At 33.1% G+C, this 24,364-nt stretch overlaps 2 protein-coding genes across 3 annotated transcripts; one reads left to right on the top strand and one right to left on the bottom strand.

Moving 5' to 3' along the window:
• Positions 1-3,241: 3,241 nt before the first annotated feature.
• LOC110728803 (SPX and EXS domain-containing protein 1-like) lies at positions 3,242-15,895 on the top strand. Of its 2 annotated transcripts, XM_021908454.1 has the most exons (14): positions 3,243-3,618; positions 3,751-3,888; positions 4,059-4,183; positions 4,305-4,343; positions 4,551-4,643; positions 4,731-4,847; positions 8,493-8,588; positions 9,293-9,406; positions 10,527-10,580; positions 11,988-12,035; positions 12,833-12,983; positions 13,468-13,633; positions 15,300-15,369; positions 15,502-15,895. In XM_021908454.1, exons 2-14 carry the CDS (start codon positions 3,813-3,815, stop codon positions 15,757-15,759), a joined length of 1,407 nt encoding a protein of 468 aa, XP_021764146.1. In that variant the 5' UTR covers positions 3,243-3,618; positions 3,751-3,812; the 3' UTR covers positions 15,760-15,895. The 2 variants fall into 2 exon arrangements, with proteins under 2 accessions (XP_021764147.1, XP_021764146.1); XM_021908455.1 differs by lacking the exon at positions 4,059-4,183 and having other exon boundaries at positions 3,242-3,618.
• A 577-nt stretch (positions 15,896-16,472) lies between these two features.
• LOC110728802 (S-type anion channel SLAH1-like) lies at positions 16,473-19,444 on the bottom strand. The gene is made up of 2 exons (XM_021908453.1): positions 18,254-19,444; positions 16,473-17,246 (listed from the first exon to the last, which is right to left on the bottom strand). The coding sequence occupies exons 1-2, from the start codon at positions 19,148-19,150 to the stop codon at positions 16,998-17,000; spliced, it is 1,146 nt and encodes a 381-aa protein (XP_021764145.1). The 5' UTR covers positions 19,151-19,444; the 3' UTR covers positions 16,473-16,997.
• Positions 19,445-24,364: the final 4,920 nt, after the last annotated feature.

Raw genomic sequence — 24,364 nt, 5'->3', positions numbered from 1 at the left:
CAACCGAATTGAATTTTGTAAAAGTTGGATCAAATAGGACTTAATTTTTTCTAATCGCATTTTTATTTGAATCAATGTGAATGTGGTTCAAATCCAAAGTGAACAGAGTTAACATACACAAATGGAAGGTATTAAAGTTTCATAAAAGTTGCACATGAGGTACCGATGTTTGAGAAGCTGCAAACAAGGTATTAAACAAGTTACCTCCCAAATTAACCTTGCACAACTGGTAATACTTAGTCAAAAAAAAAAAGGAAATTGCAATTGTTTGTTATAATTAATGAGTTTGGCTAATTATATTCCCAAATATGTCTGTAATGCAGTAGCTACATTGCTTAGGGGTGAGCATGGATCGGATATCCGATCTGAAACTAGTTTTCGATTCGGATATTTATATCCGAAAATTCCTATATTTGATATCCGTATCCGATTCGAAAATTTTTGGATATCCAATATCCGGATATCCGAAAATTTAGGATTGGATAGCTCGGATATCCAATATCCGACCCTATTTAATGGCAATTTTTTTAAAAAAGGCAAATTAATATATACGTTGAATTGAATTTGAGCAAGCTAATTAATTCTGCAACAATTGTCTAAAAAAAATTGATTCATAGCAACTACTTGAAGATTAAATAGACTAAAAATATAAAAAAATCCAACAAATAATTTTCACAAATTACAAAACAAAGAAATTTTACACAAACCAATTACAAAACAAAGAAATTTTACACAAATCTGCAAACTAATTGTCTCAAAATACAAAAGAAAGAAATTTTAATTGTCATTGAGAAGAAGTTGAGAAGAAAAGACATTGTTGGTGTTGCGGGTTGGAAGCTCGAGGGAGAGATACCCTTACAGGTGCGTTTATTGATGCGGTTGTTGTTCCGGTTTTAAGTCGTTGCGGTTGCTGATAATGGTGTAGTGGCTAAAGGAGTGTGTTGCGTGGTCGCCGGTGAAGCATTCAAAGGAGGGAAGCTGATCAGTGGTGGTGCGGTGGGGTTGTAGAGATCGAAGGAGGAGAATAGAAGATGAAAGAGAAGATAGATAGAAGAGATAGAGAGAGACAGTGAGGATGCAAGAGAATATAGAGGGTGGTGGTGGTGAGGATGAATTTGAGAGGAGAGAGAGAAGTTAAAGAAGAAAGAAAAGTTAGAGGAGAGAAAAGATAGAGGGAAAGAGGCGGTGAGAATGATTTAGGATTTTAGCGTTTGCTTGGTTTGGGTATGTATTTAGGCGCTTTTGGGGGTATTTGGGCCTTTTAGGGTATTTATGGTTTGTTGGTTTGAGTATTTTTTTCGGATATTGGATTGGATAGCCGAAATTATTTTGATATCTGATATCCGATCTGATCTTCGTTTTTTTTGGATCGGATATCCGATCCGAAACTGATTTTGGATCGGTTATCTATACTTTTCGGATCGAATACGGATCGGATTTTTGGATTTTCAGATAGTTTTGCTCAGATTTAACATTGCTTTGTATGTTGCTGCCTAATTCATGTTCTGTGTACACATGAATTACCATGAACTCCAACATTAATAACAGATTTCCTAGTAGCAAATCCTAGATAATCCCATCTTGTAAGGTCTTTTTAGGATCCAAATTATGTAGTTTAATAATATTAGTATAGCCTAATGATTCTATTAGTTGCTTGACATAAGAGGAATCAACAAACTCTAGAATATATTCAAACACAATCACTCTACCACCATTATAGAATGTCTCACTCCCCATTAAGAACCCATTCCTCTCCATGGTGTACTATTATGCAAGGGTTCAAGTCAAACATGTTATCCGTGAAAGTTTGAAATTTATTAAATGTCAAAAGCAAACTTCAGCTTCTTAATCCATTCATATACAATTTGCATAAAGGTAAGTAATGAGCATGTAAAGATAGCTAACAATGGATAACAATGCATAAAAAAAGAATTTATAATAAACAACTTCATTCATTAAAATATAATAGATAATTTGTTCATTACAAAATCGAGGCATTCATTGCCTCACCAAATACTGACTAAGAATGTCATGGTAGTGACAAATTACAAAAGATGTACCTAATTTGTCACAAACACAAAAACTAACCTCCCATGACATACTTTACAACCTATAAAAACTTAAAAATCATCTAAACAAAGCTTAAATCAAGCAGCTTCATCTCCAAAAAGCAACAAACTGCATCTAAGAATCCCCACCCCCTAGACACACTGCTATTGCTTTCCAAACAGCAGAGGGAATCCATCGACAAAATAGATAGTCATGTCGTTGTTCATCCAGCCACTAAAGTCTCTCCCATCATTGTGGATGAGATAATTCAGAATCCACTCATTGACAGAGGCGCTAGGACCACAGAATGGGAAGCGGTAAACCAAGTGACGGGTACACCACCAAAGCTTGAACTTCCAGCAAGTATGCTCTATGGCTAGGCGTGAAGTCCAATTCAGCTTAGGGAAAAGGTGGGTAATAGCAATAGGCAGATCATGCTTGCTCCACAAGTGGTGTGCGTTTGACAAAGCATCCATACCTAGACAATACACATACATTAGTTAAGGCCCATTTTCATCACCATATAACCCCTTGTTTTACCCTAAACCCTAGCCAAAATTAACAATTACTTGCTAAAAGTACTATATATAACATGATCAAGAAGCTAATTCATGTTCCATGCACATTATTCACATGATTTCAACTAAAATTCGATAAAAATTAAGTTGCATTTGACAAACATATTTCAAACCCACAAAGCATACCATAATTGCGAAAAAAAAACCATCACTTTCGAATTTAAGAACGAAATACACAAAAGAGAAGAATATACCTTCGACAGTGTTAATATGAGCAACTTTCAATGATTATGGTGGGACAGGTTTAGGCCACAACATTAATGGAGCTTTTTCAAGAATAGAGACTTAGATTTTTTTTAAGCTATGTTTTTTTTACTGAAATGGGAAATAATGAGGAAGCTTCTTGGAGAAGGGAGCTTATAAAGGCAATTGGCTTTTCATTTTCTCCCGCCAAAGCATTGTGTCAGAATGTAATGACGGTTTGTCTTTTTCGAGGTAGTTTTATCAGTAGGAAAATTAATTGTTTTTTTTTAAACTTAACCTAACTGTTTCTAAAAGTTTACCTCCAGAAAAATTACATCCACCTGAGTAGTACCCGTTTTACAACTTCTTAAGCATCGGTACATGATTTACAACTTTTATGAAACTTCAATATCTTCTATTTATGTTTACTCGAAGTGAACACCAAATAAACGCCCTTATATCTTAAATAGAAATCATGAGACAAGCTAGTAAAGGGCACCCACTAAACTCTTCTAACATTCAACTTTCTTTAAAAAAATAAAATTTCCTTACACTGAAAATTGCAATTTGCAAAAGTAAGTTAACATTCTTATACTCCACGCCATAGTTGACGAGATCCAATTTCAGTGAGCTCTGCACTTTCTCCCATTATTCTTCGGATCCCTAATTTCTCCATCATTTTCCCCCATTTTATCATCCTCTCGCTCCAATTTCTTCATCAATCGCCGATCACCTTCTTCCTTCTTAACAGTGCCGGAAATTCGCAAATCATTGATTGAAACGCTGAAAAGTGGTCGAAATTTTGAAGGTGAAGATTTCAATAGTAGCTTTTGATTTGATTTTGAATTACGAATTTTTTTACGAAATTTGTTGCACAATGTAGGTTTATCGATTGTAATTTTGTGATAATTTTTGGGTTTTTTTTCAATTTTTTGTGCAGATTCTAGGGTTAGGAGTGGGTTTAGGTGCAATTGCACTGCATAAAATTTCCGATATTTATCTATGTTTGGGGGACTTGTGAATGCTAATAGTCCCCATCTCCGGAAATCTGGCAGTAGACCTGTTTTTGGTGAATTGGGTAATTTTTTCAATCTTTTGTTGGAAATGGAATGGTGTGATCATTCGTCCCTCGGTTTCGGATTTAGTTGTTACATTACGAGTTCAAATTACATTACTGACATGATAATTACTGCCAAATTAGTTTTTTTTTTTGTTAATTTATGGCTAATGCTACCTGTGCATGATTAGGTGAAAGCAGTGAAGAATCTCTTTTACATTCATCTGGGGTTAATGAAATGAAGGGTATAAATTTAACATCTCCGTTGAGTGGCGGGGTGATCATGCCATCACCCACTTTCTTGTGGAGATTTAAGGTGAAGATGTTTGTATTGCTCGAGATGTCGTGTAGGATTGGTCAAAGGATGCTTTTGCTAGATATGCATTTGGTTAGTTTATACATTATCTTTAATGCTTTCTGATTAAATTGATGTACAGGTATTGCTGTTTTTCATCTGGGGGTTCTGCTGTTGCAAGGTCAGTTTTTTCTGTTTTATGTCGTTTTTTGACTTTTTGGTTTGATTTGGGGTTGGGGGAGTAAGGAAAGAGGGGTTTGGGGGGGGGGGGGGGGTGGGAGGGGGAGGCTTGGGGGGTGTGGGGGAGGCTTGAGCAAGTTATAATTAGGAAGTATTACGCTTTTGATAGACAATGAACTTATGTTGGATGCAATTTTATGACTGCCAGATTGGATGGCATTCTGTTATGCGAATGAGCGCTGATCTGAGAGATCTCTTTTTGTATGAGGCATTTCTATACTACAATCCTCTTCTGCTCGTGGTTAGTATCAATAAATTATGTACCCTGTGCTCCTTATGAATTGAGTTGTTTACTGAAATTAATAATTTTTGTGAATCGTCTTTGCAGACTTTGATGGTTTGGTTTTGGGGGATAAATTTATGGGTCTTTTCTCAGGCTAATGTCAATTATGCAAAAATATTTGACCTTGATCAAAATCATCTTACTCACAGAGAAATATGGAAGGTAATGAAGTTTTAATCCATTTTCAACTGAATATTCTGCACCTGTATGATTACTTTTATTATACTCGTATTTTCCTGTTAGCTTCTGGTCCAGGTTGCATGTGTTTCTACAAATTCTGTAGTTTGCTGTGATATTTTTAGATGAATGATAAACATTATTTATAGAAAGTTATATTGGAGGGTCCATTCTTCCACAAAAGAGCAGATAAGAAAAATAACCCATCATTTTTTCCTGGCAACTCTCGTATACTTCATATATGAATCAAGATAAGAAAAGTGCTGGTAATAATGGAAAAACTTTCACTTGGCTTCGACTGCAATTAATTTCAAACAATTGGAAATCTTGATATTTAAGAATTACTCCCTATCTCTCTCTCTCTCCCGGTACCCTAAAGTTTTCTGTTAAAGATTTATCTCTCTCCCTCTTTCTCTTTTTAGGTTCACCCTCAGACTGCTAAAGGAATCAAGTTCTATTATAGTTATTAGGCCTTTTCTCTCTTTTTTTATGAGCCACTTAAAATATATTCCCCCTTCCACAACTGAGTTCAGGAACCCCTAGCAAAGACAAAGTGATGTAAATTTGATGGAACCACGTAAAAGAACGAAAAGGTTACATCCTTTATCCATCTCTCTTTTTCACAACTTTTGCATGCACATGCAAGAGTGAAATTACTTTTACCCTTTCTAAAAGGTTCCCCCCCTCCCCCCCAAAAGGAAATAAAGGTAGTGGGCTTGAAAGGGATCCTTTGACTCTTATATAGTCTTGGGAAGAAGACTAGGTCAATAGTTTTCATTCAAATAACTAGGGAATGTTGACAATAACTCCATAAAAGACTTTACTTGTGCCCGTGTATGTGTTCTACTAACATTGATTAAAGTATAAAGCAAAAGTCCATGGTGGGTGAAATGCATATAATTTCTGAAGGGTGCTCGCATAGGGGGTGAAATGCATACAATTTTTAAAGAATGCTTGCATAGAGGATGAAATGCATACAAATATACAATTCTTAATCCTACCAAAGTGGTGAAATTAAGGTCCTATCCTAGAATAGGTCAAATGGATGAGAGATTTCTTCAAACAAGAACTATTTTGGGAGGAGTGATTATGTAAGAGTATAGGGGAAGTTATGGGTATTCAAAGAAAAGAAAGTACCTTGGAAAGGAAAGAGAAGCGGCTTAACAATTATTGTCCAATGAGGGTTTGCAGGATTTATGTGAAGAAGACTTAGGTAAGGAAGAAATTGGAAAGATTGACGTGAAGGAGCAAGGCATATGCCCTATGCGATATATGAAAGGAGTAGAAATCTCAAGCTGTATAATGTTACCATTTGACGAATTTTGTGAGCTTCTGAGAACTATAAAATAACCCCTTTCCCCTTGCTTCCATGTTGATTGGGTTTCGTTGGTCATTCTTAATGTTTGAAATTCATGAAAATCGTCAAATACTAATGTTCATTTTGCACAATGTGTCTTACAAGGTAGTTGTTTAAGGAAAAACTATTAGGCACTCTTGCCATCCTTATATGTTTTCTCCATCTGACTTTTTACGTTCTTCAAGACATGTCTAAAAACATAATATATATATATATATATATATTATATATATATATATACTTTTGTATTATTTCTTATAGATTAGTGAGAATTTGTGGTAAAATTTTTAAAAGTTTGACCCCCAAAATATAGCATTGGCAATCTTCTAGGGATGGAGGGAGTAATTGTTTGCAAAATGTGGTATACAAAATGTAGTCCTCTGTGATTTATTGCTAAAATATCTGAAAAATCTATACTTGAGCATATGTAATTTGTTAATTAAAAAGAAATATATATTTACTCGATCATTGAGACATAGAATATCTTTGTAGGAATCACAAGAACTAGGATTTGAAGGGCCGTTTGATTGGACCTTTTGGAATGAGTTGGAATGAAGTTAGAACCCATTCTATTCATTTTATTGTTTGATTAGACTTTTTAACTATGGAACCTCATGCCAAGGTGGGTTCTTACTCTACCCCTTCCCCTAGAATCCCATACCCAACTAGCCTCCTAAAATTCACTATCCATTTTATTAATGAGATGTAAAAACCATTCCACCAAATCACTAATAAACCAAAAAACTTCAAACTAGTTTGTGATTTTGAATCCATACCTCCCTAGTATGAGATTCCATTTCAATCCCTTCTAGTTTAACAAACCAAAGTCCCCTGAGTCTATCTTGGATGATGAGGGCCATTCCAAGGAGGCAAGGAATCCTCGAGATTGTGTGATGTTTAGAGCTAACGGCTAGCTTTTTCTTCTAAAGACTTCTTTCACAACTAGATGGAGACTACTAACTGAGTCTCTCAGCCTTTTCTCTTACCATCAATTTAGTTTTAGTTGCTTGTTTTTACTGTTATTATAATGAGAGATTGAGAGTATTTATAGTTTATACCCTTTTTATTATATCTGTGATTTCTAGAACAATTATAGAATACAAGTTGTAATAACCAAAATTAGGTGCCTCCTTTTGATTTGCTAAGAAGCTTGACTTCTCCCCAAAGATAAATATTAAAAGTGAAAGCAAGAGTTTTATTGCAAAGGTCTTGATTCCAGCATGCAGTAACTTTGAATTGTTTGTTGTTGCTTGTATAAATTCTTCTAATAAAATTGTAGAAGCATTAACTAAACTAATGCCTTAAACAGCTGTTAAGCTTATTTATCCAACTAATTTCCTTCTAATGTTCAAAGATACTATATCAAATGTGCAAATTGGATCAGAATTCGAATATTTTACTTAGCTGTTTCTAGGATCCATCATTTGAGCTGCTGCTCTGACTTGATCAATACTTTCTGTTTGTGTTTGTGTTAGTTTCATATCAATCTCAGTCTTTTTTTTTTTTTTTTTTGAGGGGGAAGAAGGGGGAGGTGGGGGGGGGGGGAGGGTGGTGAAATGGAAACTTGTTTCATGACAACATGCATGGGCTAGATGGCTAGGCTACCTGATTTTGCTTTCCCAGTGATACTCCTCAAGACTAATTTGTCTTGATCATTCTTCATCCTGATGCCCTTGGTAGTTGGTACTAGCAATTCTGTTGGGATAAATAAATTTTTATAGATAAGAACAAGTCTTACTTATTGCATGCAGAATTCTCCGCATAAGCCCTTTGTAGTCAGTACATCCTTTAATGATTGTTCACGAGTTTAGATGATTGCATTATAAATATTTTGATTTATTTAATAGAGATTTAATTCTTACACAAACATTTATAAAAATCGGATGTACAATAAAATATTGTACATCCGCTACAAAGTCACTTTAAAATGATCAAAAAGTTACCCTCTAATGAATGAAAGTGATCCAGTATATATAAGTTACCTTGATATAAATAACAGTTATTAATGCTTTATTGATAAAAGTTACCCAAAAAGGTGTAAAAGTTACCCTAAAATCAACAAAAGTTACCTCAATGTACAATAATATTACTGTACATCGGATGTATACAAAAGTTTTTGTAATTCTTATTAGACAACATGTGGTCTCATCTTAATCATACTCAGGCTACTTATTTAGTGTTGTGACTGTCAATTCGTTCCTTTTAGATTCTTCTCCTGTTTTAGTAAAACATCAATATTGGTTTAGTTTCTCACTGTTATGTTTTGGTTGCAGTGTGCCACTTGGATGACCATCATAGTTCCAACCAGCATGACAGCATACCTTTATCTGTACTCAGATGGAGAAGTGTCATTAGCAGCATCTCAACCAGTGTAATAGATACCTCCTTTTCTTGTCATTTACACCAATAATCTTAATTTTCGTTTAAAAAATTGAATCTATTCGATACTCATACCTGTATGTAAAACTTGAGGCCTGACTGTTTTCTTCTATTATGTTTATTTTAACATTCGTTGTTGTTTACTTCAATGTTATGCATGTGTTTCTACTTTCTATCATTTATTGCTAGGGCCTGATGATGGAGCTTTGAGTAGAGTGTTCGAAGCAATGTTATCTTTCTGAATGCCTATAGCTACAAAGAAAAAGTACCCTCTTAAATTGGCTAGGGCATTTATGCAATATCTTGTTAATGGTGTGTTAAAGAAGTCATTAGGAATATTCTTTTCAAGTAATCCCCATTCTTAATAATAGCTTATTAAATGGGTTGAATGTTTAAATGGCTTTATACCTTTGCTTTAGGTGATTGTAAATCATTTCGAAAATCTGCTCTCTTGGTCAAGTGGCACAGATTTTCAGAATAAACTAGACCGTATTGCAGTATATTCCCATCAACAGCCGATTATATCCACAATCTGCAAAACGGTATAGTTTATAACAGATTTTTGTCAAAAACAGTTGGCTGGCTTTCCCCCATCAGTTTCTATGCTAATCTGAATGTTTGTCAAATTTGTTTATATTGGATGTTTAGAAATGGTTTGATAAGTTATTCACATTTATATACCTCGCTATTGCAGGTTCTTTTGTACGTTGCTGCTCTTATGCTTTTGATATCCCCTTTTGACATTTTTTACTTATCGTCACGGTACTACCTGTTGAGAACTCTTTGGAGGATAGTTCTTCCATTGCAGGCAAGTAAGCTCTTGCTTAGCGTTCATGCTGTTGAATTGATCATTTGTCATCAATGCTGTTCTTTTTTGCTTCTTATGTTGTAGAGTTGGCAATCCTCCCTGACTTTTTGTGGAATTAATTATTTTCTTAATAAATGAATTCTGAGCTTTTCATATCATCACTATTAAAATTCGTGAAAGAACTTTTTAAGACATCACTTACATTTCTTTATGTTGAAAGACAGTGGTTTGACATTAGTGATTAACTATAACATGAATAATGCCAAACTATCTCCTGCAACAATAAAGCTTTTTCTTAGAACATGTTCTAATAGATCGATTCGGAGCGAATTTAATGTTTGACTCCAAAGTCAATTCCATCCCTGAAGAAAATGCTTGATTATCAATATTTTGAAGTTTACCCATCCAAACACATCTGATTTAGGCAAGCTAAACTCATTCATTTAATGTATTCTTCCCTTTGGCATGCAAACCTAAATTTTTAAAATTTAAAATCATCAGGTCTGCAAGGAATTTTTCAATTTTCATCTGTATCTCAAGGATAATATTTCTTTAGAGTTGCAGAAGTTGTGCTTATCTGGGTCCAAGACCCAGAAAGAGCACACTGCACACAAATTGAGGTTGGGACTCTGGGGAGATTTGCAAGGGTTTGGCCATTGGCACCGCATAATATTGTGTTGCCAATTATGCTTATAACTAGCACATAACTACACGCCTGCGCATGTGCGCACCCACATACACACTGTATTGAAGCTCTTCGATGTTGGTTCATGTATAAGGTTGCTGATAGTCCCCTGCCCCCAATTCCCTCGTAAATTAGGAAGCCCCCTCTAAGAAAAGAAATATTGCTAGGTCTTGGACCTTTGCTCTCTCCTCACTATAAGATGGTCACAAATTTTTGTAGAGATCACCATCTCATCAATTAGAGGAGGGAACAGTGATCCAGGACTATGCGATACCTTCTGCCTCTTAAGAAAGCATGTAAAATGACAATGGACATGGTAACTTTAATGCTCTTTTGGCTGTGCAATGAAACCTTACCTCGCATTTTCCCCACCCCCTTTTGCAGTTCTAACTTTTGTTTTTGGTAGCAACTTTACTTTATTGCTTGTTAATGCAGGCGATAACCTTTTCGGACTTCTTCTTGGCTGATATCTTGACGTCCATGTCTAAGGTATTAATGTTGTATATTTGTATGAGCTATTCATGTCATTTGAAAATTTACTTTTAGTATGTGGATTAACAAAATAGTGCACATTTGGCTGCGTGTTTTTTTTTTTTTTTTTTTTTTTCATTGCACTCTCATTTTGTTTTAATTTTCTTCCCTTGGAACATTCTCTGACTGGAAGTTGCTGGTCTCTGATTCCATTGAAAGTTCTTAGCGAATTGAATTTTTTTTAAAAAAACTATCAAATTAACAATATTGGCTACATTCTTTGCTTTGGCCTTTTACTTTTTCTTGATCGGCTTGCAATCTTTAAGATATGATTATACTGATGAAATAATAGTAGTGAGAATGATTTATGAATTTTTAAGCGGAAATCAGGGTCATAGGAGGGTGATTACCAACATCACCTATTTCCACGGCAGAGTGTATTCTCGGTTGTTCATAATTTGTTAATTAAAAGTGCACCAGGTCATCTATGCACACAATCTAGAATTCTAAAGTGGAAAATCTAGTTGTCAAAATTCTTGGGGCTTCTGTTGGTTAGTGAAGGGTGAGTTAATTACGAGGAGATAAGCCATGATCAAGAACTATATTAAGATGTGAATTGTTGTTTTACTTTTGGAGGATTGGACAATTTAGCTGGTTGCTGCTCAGGCTACCTCCTGCAGTATTGTTCCCTGAATGTTGACTTGATCCTTTATTCTCTCTCTTTGATTTTAGGTGGTTGGGACTTGGGGTAGGGGTTGGGGAAGAGGAGAGGCCTTAAACTCTGTTCTTTTTTTTTTCTTTTTCTTTTTTTGGCAACATCTCTTAGCCATTTTGGCCCCTCTCTGTAATATATTATATTTCCTATGTTAGTTCAGTCTATTATTTAGCTGTACTTTTTTTATTGTTCTAGTCTGTCAAATACACTAAAAAAAATTGAGCGTAATGATGACTAAAGCCTTATGTAACTCTACATTTTGAATGTCAAAGCGTATAGTGAACTTTGTACCCATACTAATGTTTGTAAACTGATCATATAATTTGGTAATTATGCATAGGGGTCATTGTTTGTATGTTCTGTAATTACCGCTGAGCTAAATACTTTTAAATATGTATTTATAATTATAATTCCTTGGCATACCACAATAATTGAACACTGTTAGTTTCGCCAATTCATGAACAGAGTCGTAAATATGACCTCTTATTTTCTACTAATCTATTTAAAGCAAATGTTATCAAGGTCTGTCTTGAATTACATCATGGTATATATTAACGCTATCATTTTTTTTCTTTTTGTACTTTTTTACTAATAGATAAATCAAAGATATTTATTGTCAAAGTTGTGCATTGAAAAGTGTGTTAGTCAAATATATAATTGAAATCAGAAGAATTATAAGTTTTGTTTTTGGTGTTTATTGTTCGGTGCAGGTATTGTCAGACTTGGAGCGTTCAGTCTGTCGCATGGTCCATCGTCAGGTTTTTCCTTATTCCTCTTTTCTCATCCCCTCATTACTGTGTAAATTAATATTGAATAGATAGAAGTATATGCAATGGGTACACTATTTACTATGAAAAAGTTGTGACGAGTGGAAATCTATTTGCTTTTAGAGTTTCCTTGTTAGCTAGAATCTTGTATGAACATTGCCTTTATTCCACATCTTAATCACTTCTCCATTTTTGTTTCTAACTTTTATTATGACATTAGATATTATGTAGTACATTGGTGAATATGTCTTACATTAACAAGCGATTCATGTTAAAATTAGCAAAAAATTTTATTTGGATAACATTAATTTGAATATTGTCAAAATCTTTGATGTGGAGAACAATTATTCAAGAGCTTGGTGGACTGGTACGTAGTATACCGAAGAGAAACAAACCAATATTGCATGTTGGTGTATAGCAATAATTATAATATGGATTAGAAACTGCTTCCTCAACCGTAGACCACAAACTTTCAATTTCTGTCTTTTATTAATTTCTTGGAAAAATTTCTGTCTTTCAATTCACCACAAACTTTCACTTTCTGTCTTTTATTAGTTTCTTGGATCACGGGGACTGGTGAATTGTTGCATGTGGTTGTTTGTTTAAGAAAAATTCACCAGTCCCCATGTTTCCTGTATTGTTCCCTAGCTATTATTTCTTCTGACAACTTGGTGATTGGGGGTTCAGTACTTACACTGCACATATCATGGTTCTTTGACCTTGGGTCTGTCAGCTGAAGTTGCTATAAATCTCTTACTGTAAATGGTGCTTGATTATTATTGGTGTAGGTTGCTACTATTGCATGGTTTGAAGCTGATTCTGTATGTGGAAGTCACTCTGTTGCAATTCCAGTGGTTCTTGTTCTACCATATATTTTTCGGCTATTGCAATGCCTTCGTCAATACAAGGACACTGGAGAGAAATCAAGCCTTTTGAATGGTAAGAGGATAGTCATTAGATGCAGTGCTTCTTTTAAGCATTTGCCAAGACTATAATAATTTTTACATCATTGAAAAAGGTGGAAATTGCTTTAAAATAAGACCATTTATCATATTGGATCCAACTAATTATGAAGATATTGTAGTAGCAATATGGCTATATTGTTATAGGACAAGTATGAATCATGGTAGGAATATGATTATATTACTTACATTAGGATTTAAATGAATCCTTTGAAATAACTGCCAAACATAAAATACATATATAAAATTGCAGAGTATGACTGTATGAGTACATAACAAATTAACAAGAATACTACTAAACAACCCGGGCATTGCACAGGTTTAACAACTAGTTTTCAATATTTTCTTTTGGATAAATCATATCTGGCCAGTCTATAGTTCTCTCTGCACTTGATAATTGTTCTGTTGAATCTCTTAATATCCACAATATTGTGAACCCATTCTAATTGTTTTTGTATCAGCTCTAAAATATTCCACAGCAGTACCTGTTATCTTCCTTTCAGCACTCAAATATCATGTGTTCCCAGATAAGTGGACAAGCATATATCGGCCACTCTGGTTGATGTCAAGTCTTTTGAATTCTATGTATTCCTTTTACTGGGATATTACGCGAGATTGGGATATGAGGTATGTTTACGTGGCAAAATCACCTTTTTTTTTTAATTGGTATCCATGTTGTTTACTTCATTGAATACTTTATATTACTGTACCCTTTATTTAATCCTCTATGTTTCTTGCTATCCGGACACTTATTTTCACACATGTAAAGGTATTTTCAACTTGCAAAATTTCTAATGCTTTTCATAAGTACAGGGGCTTTCTTCCAAAAGTAATTTGGAAACCATCCTCAGTTAATTATTTTTTATGATAAGTAGTGTTAAATATTACGTAGTAGTAGGTTTAAAACTAATATTTAAGTATGTCACTATACCTCCCACTCTCCACCCCCCCCCCATCCTTTGTTCTCTTCCATTCTCTTCCTCGTATGCGTGGGACTATGGCATATCACTATTTCACAACATCTACTCTCTCTGACTATTTCTTTCCTCACTGATCCATCATTTCCTTGTTTGTTCACCGTTTCTTTTATCCTTTTAAATTGAGATAGCAATTTCCCAAAAAAGGGGGCTATTCTGTGAACAAAGCAAAGTAAACACTATTCAACACACAAATAAAAAAAAAAGGAAATAATATACGGAGGACTAATTTGATTCATGGAGTAATTTTATTTGTTTATAATTCTTATTTGTTCATATTGTTGTACAATGATCTATGCATATATTGAATGTTCTCTCTTCCGTTTGCCCTCAAAGATCACTATTTTGGGAAGAGAATAGGAGAGAATCATGTTGCTAATACTGTAATAATTCACTCTTGATTAAAGTTCTCATTAGGAGCCTAGTGCTTATTGATTGATAATTAGTGCAGAAAATGGCTAAAAAGCCTACAATTGTTTATGGAAGAAATAGAAACATGCAAGGTAGTGGGTTAGATTGTTGCAAGGAAACATTTCAATGCTACCAACAAGTTTAAACTTTTAACAATGGATGGGAAAATCCATCACTTTTTTTGATGAACTTGATATTCATCGCTAAGTCTTGTATCACATTGCGGCATTGTGTAGGTAAGGAGGGCTGACTTTGGGGAGGAGCATTCAGAACTTGATATTCAATCCGTAGCTGGACTAATTAAATGAAAGGAGGGATAAGGAGAGAATGAAGGCTATTGAAAACAGACCTCTAGGGGAAAATATGTTGGGGAAGGACCCTATGGCTAGAAACGGGAAGAGAGTAGGTTGAAATCAAAATTTATCTTTTACATTTGAAAAGAGTTTTTTAACATAAAAATTAATGAATGTTTTTGTAAGAAGCTTTTTAATCTTGGGAATATCTTGAAATGTTAAAACTTGAACTATTTTTTTTTTTTTGGCAAAGTGGCCAACTTTAGATCCTTAGTCTAGTTCCGGTCTTATCATGCTTTTGGCTGAGGGTACTGTCTCTCAAACTGGAAAAAAAAAAAAAGAAAGACTAGGACCAAATATTTAAAATTAGTGTGTAATCATTTTGGGACTAATGCTTTGTTGTTGTTGGTCGTAAAATCATGGGCTTTGATGACCACTGTGAAGAGTTACATTCTTATTTTCCATTAGTTGAAATATATAACATCTCAAATAATAAGCCATTCTTCTGGTAGTTATTTCCTATTTCAAAGATTGTCTTATTATATATTGAAAACTGCTTATCGCTACACCTGGAATTTTGATTATTCATGTGATATTTCTTTTGACATTCAGCTGTTTCACTCGGATTTTCAAGTTTGGGAGGCCTCATATTTGCTCATACCTTCTGCATGGACGGACTTGGGTAAATAATACCTTTCTCAAACTATTTTTACCTGTCTGAATGATACATTTAAATTTTAGTAGGATTTTTTTTTTTTGAAATAATTTAAGTAGGATATTTGTTTTGTTCATCATTGTTCCATGGAATTTTCAGGTTTATTGCTGGGTGATTGGAAGCAATTTGATTATGCGATGTACTTGGACGTACAAGCTTTCTGCCCATCTCCGACATAATTACCTTACTGTTTTTGCTATTACTGCTCTGGAGATTTTCCGTCGTTTTCAATGGGTTTTCTTTCGTGTGGAAAATGAGTGGAATAAAATGAGTGCAAAATCACACATTCAGTTATCGGAAAGTGACGATCCAAGTGAGGATTCTAAATTACTGGACTCTGGGAACTATAGTGTATGAAATACTGGACAGAAATTTCACTTTTCTATAGTTTTATGTTTATTTAATTTTTCAGGAAACAAATCTCTAGAGGTGTATATTCATCTGAATTTTGACCCATTCTTTATAAAAAAAAAAATGAGATTATTTTCGTGCATATGAGATAAGGAAGAGCAATGCTTCATTTTAAAATGTCAAATTGTTGAGTTACTAATTTTGTATCTCTAGTGAAAAATTGGAGTTAATCCACTTACTGATCATGGAACATTTTTACAATTACATGCTGATTAGCTTCCCCTCCTAGCTCTAAGCCAGCTTCAAGTATGCATCTCAGTGTCTCTAACTCAAACTTAATGTCGAACCCAATTTCAAGTCCAACGTCCAACCCAATGTTAAACTCGGTGTCAACAACAATCTATGATTGTTGTTCTTTCAAGTTTACATCTTTTCAATCTTTCAAGGAAAGTCTATGCTCTTCCAACTCAGGACAGATCGAGGTAGTAAATATGACTATACATTTCAAGAGCACCTCGATCGAATCAAGAGAGCTTGCGACTCGTATGATTAGACTCGAGGCTTGATACCAACCCACCAATGATGCATCCGATTTGCTAGGGAGAGGAGATGGATGAGGAACGTCAGTATGCACAATGATGTTTACTCGAGAAAGAATTCACGGCCTTTACCGCATTATGATGAATTTATGTTGAAAGTAGTACGATTATAGAGAGACTATTAGTATAATGCAATATAAATTGTTAGCTTAAGCACAACTAAAAACAAAAGTAATCATAAAAACAGTCTGAGATGGTCATTCTTTGAGTTGAGCAAACGTTTTATCTTGTGTTCGTATTTCAAAACATTATCTACACATCAAATTTCTGTACACGTCTTAATATACTTAAAGTATAAAGACCAAACAAAAAAAATGGATACTTAATTAGACAAAGTGTCTACTTTCAAAGATCAATTTTTTTTTATTACACATACCTCCATCTATAATAAATAAAGAAAGAATGAAAGAAAGAAAAATAAATAAAGTAAATTCCTATTGAGGGCATATAAATCAATAACTGCTCTTGTCTTCTAAAACAATAACCATAATTTATTGGTACTTCAAAACCTCATGTTAGAACAATATTACATGAACGTGAGGTCTAAAAATACCAACAAATACTTGCTATTGTCATAAAGGATAAGAATAGATTGTATAGTTGTTCGCATATACTTTTTCGATCTGTATAAGCTAGTAAAGATATTTATTGGTTATTTGGTTGAGTGCGAGTGAACAATTTGTTGATGTTGAAGGTAGTAAGGACCATTAAAGCAAGAGTGACCAAAATAGAAAGACTTGAGAGCACAAGAGCAAGCGTATGAGCAACACCATTCTTCACTTGTTGCGCATACTCAAGTGACGCCAACGCTAGTAACGTCATAGGAAACGAGTAAGCCCACCACGCTATGTTGAACTTTCTCATCGATTTATGGAATAATGTTGGTCTACTTACCTGAAATTTCACAACCATTGTCATAAGTTATAGATAGAGTCATATATGAAGAAGTTATTTTTTTGATGAGTGAGGAGTGGAAGGATGGTTAGTCCCTCCATCTCCCTTAGGTGTGCCCTGGATTCGACTCCTCAGCTTCCCCTTCGTGATAAGAGGGGGATCTCCTCATATCTTACCGTTTTTAAAAAAAAAAAATTTGAAAAAGTTATTTTGTAATATTGTAGTTAAAATTGACTAAATGGTTAAAAGACTTAAACTACTTGCTTGCGAAGTAGTGAGTCTAGTGAAAATGAACTTTTTGAGGGACCATAATATATCATTTTTGGGAAAAAGGTACGTACAAAATGTTCCACTTTCATGAATTATGCTTTACATATTTGACGCTATCAATTACTTTAATTACACACAAATATGAAATATTTGCTGCTATTTTATTAATCAAATGTATTAATTTTTGGGAGTACAACAATTTATTATTTACACCAACTTTCTCATCATTTAATCAGATTATTCTCTTTGACAATGACAATTAAAAATTTAAAATGTATGCACCCGCCATCAAATTTGAATAAAAATTACGTTCAAAATAAACATGCAATGCATGTATGACTACCATTAACCCCAAACCTAATTCATTTATCTTTCATGAAAATTAATTCCATCTTTATTGTTTTTATTTGTTAAGTTTAATTCTTATTTTTTAAAAATTAGGCATTAAGTCGATGGTTTGATCGAAAAAGACTTTATAATAAGTAACACATTTTGCTAATCAATCTGATAAATTACAAAAAAAAAAGGTAGCTTTTTACATATTTTGCTCAATCAATTTTAAAGATCCTTAGGTAAAATTTGATAAGATTACCTTTTTTTTTTTTTAGTATAGGATTGTATATTTATATAAATTATAAATGGTAGAATTGAAAGAACTATAAGTAAATGCAAATGTACATGATCACTCAATAAACAATTATACATAAGATAGATTGAAAAGTAAAACAAGTTCTTACCAAGGACATGAAGAGAAACAAGGAGAGAAAGAACAACATCTTGGAACCTTCATCAAATTTTCCATTTATAGAGCCCCAAGCTAAGCTCGCCATGCTTGGAGTCGCGATAAACAAGAAGAAAACCGGCCTTAGCATCATCGACACACCATTACTCCCTGGAAGTCTCTGATAAAGTGTGATGAACAACACCAGATAATGAGCCATAGCCAATGAGAACAAACACAAAGCAATCTCTAACCATCCCATGTCTACGGCAGCCTTAGCAGCCACCAAATTCGCGATAATTGATAGTTGACAAGTAGGGTTTGCCACCCTTGACAATAACCTCTTTCCCTTTGTGAACCATTGTCCATAAATTTTTATGTCTAGGATGATGATTGGAAGCACAAACACCCACCAAAGTAGTCGCATATAGATGTTATCGCGCATTGGTAGGTTAAAAGGTGAGGTTTGTAGCAATAAGAGGCATGACATCGAAGGTGCAAACAAATAGTTTACCCCTACATGGTGTAAGAACTCGCCCTTAACTTTTCCAAAGTGATATATACACCTTAACGCGTAAAGAATAGATAGTGAGATTAACATGCCTAGAGAAATTGACCATGTAAGTGTACAAGCTATTGATGGTAGCACGTGGAATATAGCCAAATTGCGTAAATGATGGTGGTGGTGGTTATTTTTGATGAATTCGATTAAGTTTTTCCATAGTAATGCTTGAGCACACAAGGAAAAACTTACTCTAAAATAACCTGCATGAAATTTAACTAATATGGTATTTACAAAATACTCATAAATGTTAACTTTGGTGTGTTTATTGGCATCATTATTATTTGCTAATAACTTTGGTTGATCTATAACAATTTCTATGACAGTTTGAGAACTTGATTTGGGTTCCATTGCATAATTGTATTGGGTATGGTACTAAAGCTTGTATTTTTTTGGTGGGTATGAAGAAAAAGAAAAAAAAAATGAGATAAAATTAAAGTATAAATATAAGAAATCTTATGGAAGTTTCACTACATTTTGTAAGGTGGTTCATGAAGTATATATAGTGCATCAAAAGCTCAATTAATTTTGTTGTGCGTGCAACTTGGGCAGAAAAAGACACATGCTTTAATTATATTGTTAAAAAAAACAAATACAAAATAGAATACTTCCCCAATTTCACACTAGCTAGCTACATGAACTACTTTAATACACTTGCCAACTGAACCTTTTTGACCATTATCAACTTAATTAATTATAGAGTACATATTAGAAAACTATAGTTAACGTTAATATGTAAATTGTTAATTAAGTTATATATGTCGATTACTCTGGAACAACAGAGTTAGAGAGTAGTAATAAACTATTATCATAGCTAATATATGATGAATAGTGTAAAAAGTAAAAAACGACACAGTTTTGTAAAACAGATGAAATAAAATATAAGATAGCATAGCAACAAAAATAGTACAAATGAAATAGAATGTCTCAATGCTACTAATCCAATGTACATAGTGGCGGCTGAGAAAGGTGGGTGCTAGCCGTATTGGACTGTATTTAAGATTTTATGGTGATGAATAGTTTTTTCCATGTAGCTTTACAGTTGGGATTTATCCTTTTAGACCCTACCATATATCCACAACTTTCGTTACAATAATAGGTCATTTCCTTCATCCTTCCGACATAATATTAGGACATTAGGTCACTTCCAATGTCTTTCCTCCGTCTCTATATGTATGCTTAATACGCTTTTGTTTTTGATATGTTTTACTCCAAGTGTCTACACAAAAATTAAAGGCAACTGGAGATCAGAGTCACATAGTGTAATTTTTAAAATTTTTTTTTTAATTTTTTTAATTTTTTATATGTTCCTTTTGTTGCCTGCTATCAGACGTTAGTTGGCTGATATTTTTATTTTGTTGGCTGATATGTATATTTTAATTGTTTACTTATATGTTTCATTGTGTTGGCTGATGTGTTTATTTTGTTGGCTTACGTGTTGCTCTTGTTTGCTGATTTCATCATTTTGTTGGCTGATATGCTTCATTTGTTGGCTAATATGTTTCGTCTCTTGGCTGATAAGTACTTTTTGTTGGGTGATATATTCCTCTTGTTGGCTGATATGTATCTTTTGTTGGCTGATAGATTCCTTTTGTTGGCTAATACGTTTTTATTAATGTCTAATATGTCCCTAATATTAACTGATATCACACATTTATTATCATTAGTTTTATTTTCTCCTCTCCACTCACACAACTCCCCTGCTCCCCAAAGAACTCCACTCACGCAACTCCCCTGTTGCCCCAAACCACCACCAAAATCGCAATAGCAGCCTTCGATTCAATCGGCAATCGAAATCCTGGTATCAATCGCACCACCATATGCTGCCTTTCCCCCTCTTCTCCGTCAACAATTCGATCGGAGTTATCGCCGGTAGAGTATCTGTCAAGAACTGGAAGCAGCCAAGGAAGCAAGAGATCATCTTGTTTGTAGTTGCCGCACGAAACTATGGGTGCGAACTGTCACACCCAATAGTTTGTGAATTTATAATGACGTATTATAATATGGTCAGCATAAATTGCTATATAAATCAACAATTGAGATAATTAAACGTGTGATAATTGTTAGTATATAGGTTGTTTGAGTTGTTTTTACCGTATGATTTAAACTAAATAGCATATCTTGGACCTCGGTCGTAGTCTTTGTAGCAAGTTGCCTCGACCTTAATTTTGGTCCCAAACCCAATTGTTAAGTTGTGGAAATTTTATACTTATTAATTGGTACTTCATACTTTGTAGTAGCCTCCAAACTCAAGTCTAGAATCATTCTTGAGTTTCAAGGATAAGATAAAAGTAAGTAATAAATCAATCTCGATTATATAAGGCGAGGAGGAGCCGAGGAGGACTTTACAAAATTGATTTCTTTTACTTATCAATACTACCCCTTTTCAAAACGGTGCTTTTTTTGGTGTGGCTAGCTATACCGTGCGACAAGATGACACACGCCAAAACACTGATCGGATAACCCTTTATCGACCAACTCTTGACCGACCGAGTAACCCCGGCCACACCGTGTAATCAGTCAAATATGAAAATTTGTGTTTTTCCTACGGAATATAAGTAATATCATCAACTAAAAATTAAAATATAAGACATGGTAATTTAAAAAAGCATATTATTTACTGGAAAAAATGTTGTAGTTTAATAAAATAAGGATAAAAATCTCATTGAACTTGTATTTCCATACCATTTTAATTGTCTGGAAAAAAAATCAAGCAAATTGATAAATAAGAAATTTATTGACATACTTTAATTTATGCTAGGCAAGTCAATTTAATATGTGATTCATCTCAAAATTAGACAAAACTTCACATTCATTCACTGAGGTTTATCACAAACCTCAGAGTAAGTCCACTACTCAAAGGAACCTTACTAGTTCTAATGTTAGACCCTGTTCACTTCACCTTATTTTTGCTGGAGTGAAATAATTTTTCAATAATTTTTACTGAACTGAAATTATTTTTACTAAACTAAAATTAATTTTACTGAACAAAAATTATTTTTGTTGAAGTGAAATTATTTTTACTCATTTTTTTAATTATATTTCTTCTTTAAAGTTACTGATTTTTATTGAATTGAAATTAATTTTACCAAGCTAAACTTATTTTTACTGAACTAAACTTATTTTTACTAAATATTATTTTTTAAGGTGAAGTGAACAGGGTCTTACAGAGATTAAAAATAAAACTACATCCGAGAATTTGTTTTTGAATATGCTTCAGGAGATACCAAAAAATACAATTCATTTGGAAACAAATATAATTCTCTCCCATGATTAGATTTAAATTTTTTTAACAAGCATTATTGATTTTCAAAGACAATTTTGAATTTTTTTTTTTTTTTTTTTTTTTTTTTGAAACATTTTTAAATTCTCTTCAATGGTAATACTCATGATTTTTTTTTTTTTTTGGAAATTTTCATCTATTATAGGACAATAATAAAGGAGAGGGCAAAGGTAGAAACATATTTTTCATTGAAATATAAATGGTGATTAAAGATATTAGTCATTAAAATATATGTTGGCAAACGTGAAATAACAAATGTTACAAGTAAAAAATAAAAAATGTATATAGTAGTAATAGTACAAAGTGTGATAAAAGACGAGATAATGGTAGCAGAACTAACATACTTCGTATGTGACAGTGTAAAAACACATTTTCGGCTTACATCACCTAATTGTTTGTGTTATTAATCCTTTTCTTTGGCATAATTTTGCTCACATTAAGTATTTGTGTGTAAACAAATGCATATACTTCATTAATTCGTATATGAATAATATGATATAAAAAAAATACTATACTTAGTAGGAAATATGATATCAAAAAAACCTTCTTGCACTGATTATATAAACATGATAGCAAATATCTTACTGATATTTTTGAACTGTTCTATCTTAATATCCCTTTTATGTTCTATAGCATTTGTGATAGCACCAATGTTGATGGTAAGTGGTTTTTGTCTTAGTTAATATCTTTTTTGTTAGTTCAATGACAACATATAGGATAGCGTTTTTTTTTATGTTAATCATGATTATGTTTTGTTAAATTATGAAAATGTCGTTTCTTGCGTGCATTGATCAATCATCTAAAGAGGAATAATTCCGATCTACAATAGGTGGGTAGCAATCTCAAAAGTGATTGTTTCTCCCTACCATGATGGAATCATCTAAAGAGGAATATGGTATAAAATATCTTACCCGATATTTTATGGGATACACTAATTATCGTATTTTTGTTAATATAAAGATTAATTAATTAATAACAAATCATATGATGGTCTACAAAGAGATACTACCTCCATTCCAAAGTTCGACTCACTTACTATTCATGTGGTCAAAATAAAATAACTTTGACCACAATTTATGATTTATACAATCAAAATAATTTAACAAATTTGATCTTATTAGATTCCCCTAATGATAAAATTTTCAAATATCAACTTTTTAAAATTTTTACTTATACATAGCCGAAGTTATTAATGGTCAAAGATGTATAAGTAACTTCGGCAATTGCAAAGTGAGTCAAAGTTTCAGGAACGGAGGGAGTACAACAAATACATGACAACTTAACCAAATAAAAACATCCTTAAAACAAAGCTATGATTGTTGTTGTATATTAAAAAAAATTCGTACCTTCTTTCATATCTTTACGATTACCGTCTTCTTCAGCGAGAGAAACAACCCGTCTCTTAGAAATTATTTTTTCACACACAAATATATTCAATAACTCATTTATAGACCTCGTTGTCAAAGGATGAGTACGTCGTACACGCAAAGACTTATAAAATAATGAAATGAATTAATAATTCAAATTTTAATTCGCTAAAAACAATAGTACTCTACATATTACTCCGTTTTTTTTATTATATATATTTTTTTAATTATTTTATTTTAATCTTAACTAGTTTAGTTCCTGCACGATTTTAAACAAAACACATTGTAAGATTTTTTTTTATAATATGGATAAAGAAAGTTTTCTACTTTGTAATTTTTTTATATACATGGTAAGTAATTTCTTGTGTAAGCATATTACTTATAAAACATACAAAAAAAAAAAAGAAAAAAAAAAGGGTCATAATGAACACTTTTGAACATTAAAATATTAATAAACCTGTAAAAAAAAAAAGACTCGATAGGGACAAAGGATAAAATATATTGAAAGATTTTATTAGATAAAATAACAAAGGTAAAAGTACAAAAAAAAAAAAAAAAAACTAATGACATCATCATAGCAAATTGCCGGGAAAAAAAATTTATATTAGAGTGACATGTGTACAATTTAAATAAAGGATGATGTCGGTAACGTTTTGTTTTACTATTAGTTAAATAGATTTCATACTCTCATATCTAAATTTCTGGCAGATTGATTGTAACATAATCGAATAATATTATAAGAGCCCTTATTTCTATTAGTGATGCAACATTACACAAATACAGCTACAACCTCTTTCATCTTTCAATATTTATATTTTAATTGGTCAATTTTTTCTTTTTGGCTAGCTACTCGTGCTCGGCATCGTCAATTTCTTCATTTTATTTTTTGATTTTTGTTTCTTGATGTTGTTAACT

This window comes from Chenopodium quinoa, unplaced genomic scaffold (genome assembly GCF_001683475.1).
Source record: "Chenopodium quinoa cultivar QQ74 unplaced genomic scaffold, ASM168347v1, whole genome shotgun sequence".
Classification (NCBI taxonomy): Eukaryota; Viridiplantae; Streptophyta; class Magnoliopsida; order Caryophyllales; family Amaranthaceae; genus Chenopodium; species Chenopodium quinoa.
This window is presented reverse-complemented; position numbering and strand designations above follow the sequence as displayed.